The 2,826-nt window shown below is 36.8% G+C and overlaps 1 protein-coding gene across 1 annotated transcript; it reads left to right on the top strand.

Moving 5' to 3' along the window:
- Positions 1-218: 218 nt before the first annotated feature.
- Positions 219-851, top strand: LOC133176069 (uncharacterized). Its single transcript, XM_061311241.1, has one exon. It carries the CDS (start codon positions 219-221, stop codon positions 849-851), a length of 633 nt encoding a protein of 210 aa, XP_061167225.1.
- Positions 852-2,826: the final 1,975 nt, after the last annotated feature.

Below are 2,826 nucleotides of genomic sequence, written 5' to 3'. Positions count from 1 at the left end.
GGAGCAATAGAGGGGAAGTAAGGGGTCAGACAGGGGTACCAACTTTGTTGGAGCGGCAGACGAGATGAGAACAGATGTAGAGGAGGGACCGTTCAAAGGGCAGTTGAACAGTTCCAGAACAAAGTGGATCTTTTATGCACCAAACTCCTCCCATATGGGTGGAGTGTGGGAACGCATGATCAGACAGGGGCACCAACTTTGTTGGAGCGGCAGACGAGATGAGAACAGATGTAGAGGAGGGACCGTTCAAAGGGCAGTTGAACAGTTCCAGAACAAAGTGGATCTTTTATGCACCAAACTCCTCCCATATGGGTGGAGTGTGGGAACGCATGATTGACATAGCAAGAAGGATCCTGGACGCTTTGTTCCTAAAACAAGGGAATATTATCACCCATGAAGTCCTGGTCACACTGATGGCTGAAGTCTGTGCTATAATTAACTCTAAACCAATTTCAGCCATATCGCAGGACTCAGACGCACCCAAGATTCTGAGTGCTTCTTTGCTCCTTACACAAAGGATTGCAGATATCAAGGACATATACATAGCACAGTGGCGTCATGTTCAGATCTTAAGAAACACTTTCTGGGAACAGTGGAGAGAAGAGTTCCTTCAGAATCACCAAACCCGTCAAAAGTGGACAGAGGAACGACCAAACATTAAGATAGGTGATGTGGTCTTACTTAAAGACTCGGGTTTAGCCAGATTCCAGTGGCCGGTTGGCATCGTTGAAAGTGTTTTCCCCAGTGATCCGGACGACCTTGTTCGCAAGGTGCGGATTTGCATAATTAGAGATGGAAAACCAGTGGTACTCACCCGTCTAATAACCGAAATGGTGCTCTTGATAAACTAGTCTCATGAACAGAAGTCGATGTCTCAGACTGTATATATGTTCCGTTAGTTTGTTCTGTATTGAGTATTCAGATGTTAAACAAATAAGGTGATATTCATTTCTAGACTTGTATGATGCCTAGTCATTTCATGATATTAACGTTACCAATCTAGTGATGTAACAAAATGCTCAAGTGTTTTATTGTTCATAGTGATAGGATTGCAATTTTCTTGTGATTTGTAGGTTTTCTCGTGCTTATGTTAAGAGCTAGTCACCTTGCACCCGTAGACCTGAAGGCGATATCTTGCAGATACCGGACGGGGAGTGTAATGGAACACCCTCCGTTCCTATCAGGTCCGTTTATATCCGCATTGTAAGCTTTATCACGATGTTTGTACATGACTTTATACAGTACCGACCAGACACAACCTAACAAAAGCGAACTCAGAGCGCACCCCGGGTTCGCTCTCTGGGTTCGCTTGGGGTTCGCTTGGGGTCCGCTAGTGCTGACCCCGAGCGAACCCGGAGCGCACCCGTAGCGAACCCACAGCGAACCCAGAGCGGACCCAGAGCGAACGCAGAAAGCGAACCCCAAATTCAGTAGCGGTCCCAGAAAGCGAACGCGCGTTCGGTATTGCGTAACAGAGCTGTCAATCAGGATTATCGATTAACTCATCAGCGCTTCGACCAATCAACATGCCGAACAGGTCTGTCAATCAGGATAAGTGATAAAATGCGTTGACCATCAGCGCATCGACCAGTCAACATGCCAGTTTATAATCTAAACATTGTACAAGCAAAGCGTGTGAACGTACAGTGTAAAAATATTATTAATATGATTTTTAAACATGATTTTACATTCATATACTTTAATTCTCCAGACAACATGCAATATTTACACATCTATTTTCATTATTTTTTATCTTTAAAATCTATTGATACATTATATATTTTTATTATCCAGGTAGCATGTTACATATATAGTTAAATATTTATTTTCTTTATATTTCTAAAATCCATTAACATATAAATATACATTGCGTAAATTTATCAGACAATAAGTACTTTAATTTATAATAGAAAAAAGAAGATAATAATGGTTATAATATATGTTATAAAAAAAAAGAAGAAAAGAAAAAAAAATGGTCTTCGATAAATTATAGAATTTTATTATCTCAAGATATAGTATAAGAACATAAGTATAAGAACAGTTAGTATAAGAACATGTACGTGCTTTAAGTTAATTATTTTTTTATTAATTATTTCAATTTACATGCACGTTTTAATTTATCCAGATCAACTTCGAAAATATCGATCTTAATAATTGATCATGAAAAAAAATTAAATGTACATTGTACAGAATAAATGTGCACTATGTCAATACGTAAATTGGAGAAAAAAATCTCATTTAACTACTATGATATTTTTTTTTAAATTAATCTTTTACCAAAATTTAATAAATAGCTTGATTTAAATACATGTATACAAGGAAAGATTATTTTGTCAATTTTAATTATCATACATGTAGACCTTACATTGTATGTTTCTGAATTTTTGTAACTACTTGCAAGTCAGTCAAAAAAAAAAAAAAAAAAAAACAAACAAACAAACAAACAAACAAACAAACAAAAAAACGCAAAAATGCTTATCACTTTCCTTCGCGTCGATATATATAATTACACAGGTTTACATGTTCACGATCCTCTTACATGTACTACATGTAATTCTCGAAATACTTTATATGAACATAAAAATTATACTAGCTATACGGTCCTGTTTTTCAGGTTTAGAAATCTTAGTTATCACTACAGCCCCCAACCCCCCAAAACACGGTGATAAGACGGGTACGTTTTGTACTTGTGCACGTAATTCCAACATTAATAAATTGAACTTGCAAATATACCTTAATACGAAAACTTACATATATTTTTTCATTACATAGGTACCTGTATTTGAACCTTGTAATTGTCATAATTATATAATTTCAACACTTTAA

Source organism: Saccostrea echinata, unplaced genomic scaffold (genome assembly GCF_033153115.1).
Source record: "Saccostrea echinata isolate AGI-Se365-2 ecotype Australia unplaced genomic scaffold, CSIRO_AGI_Sech_v1 ptg000065l, whole genome shotgun sequence".
NCBI classification, from domain to species: Eukaryota; Metazoa; Mollusca; class Bivalvia; order Ostreida; family Ostreidae; genus Saccostrea; species Saccostrea echinata.
Note: the sequence above shows the minus strand (reverse complement) of the source record. Positions and strands in the feature narration are given on the sequence as shown.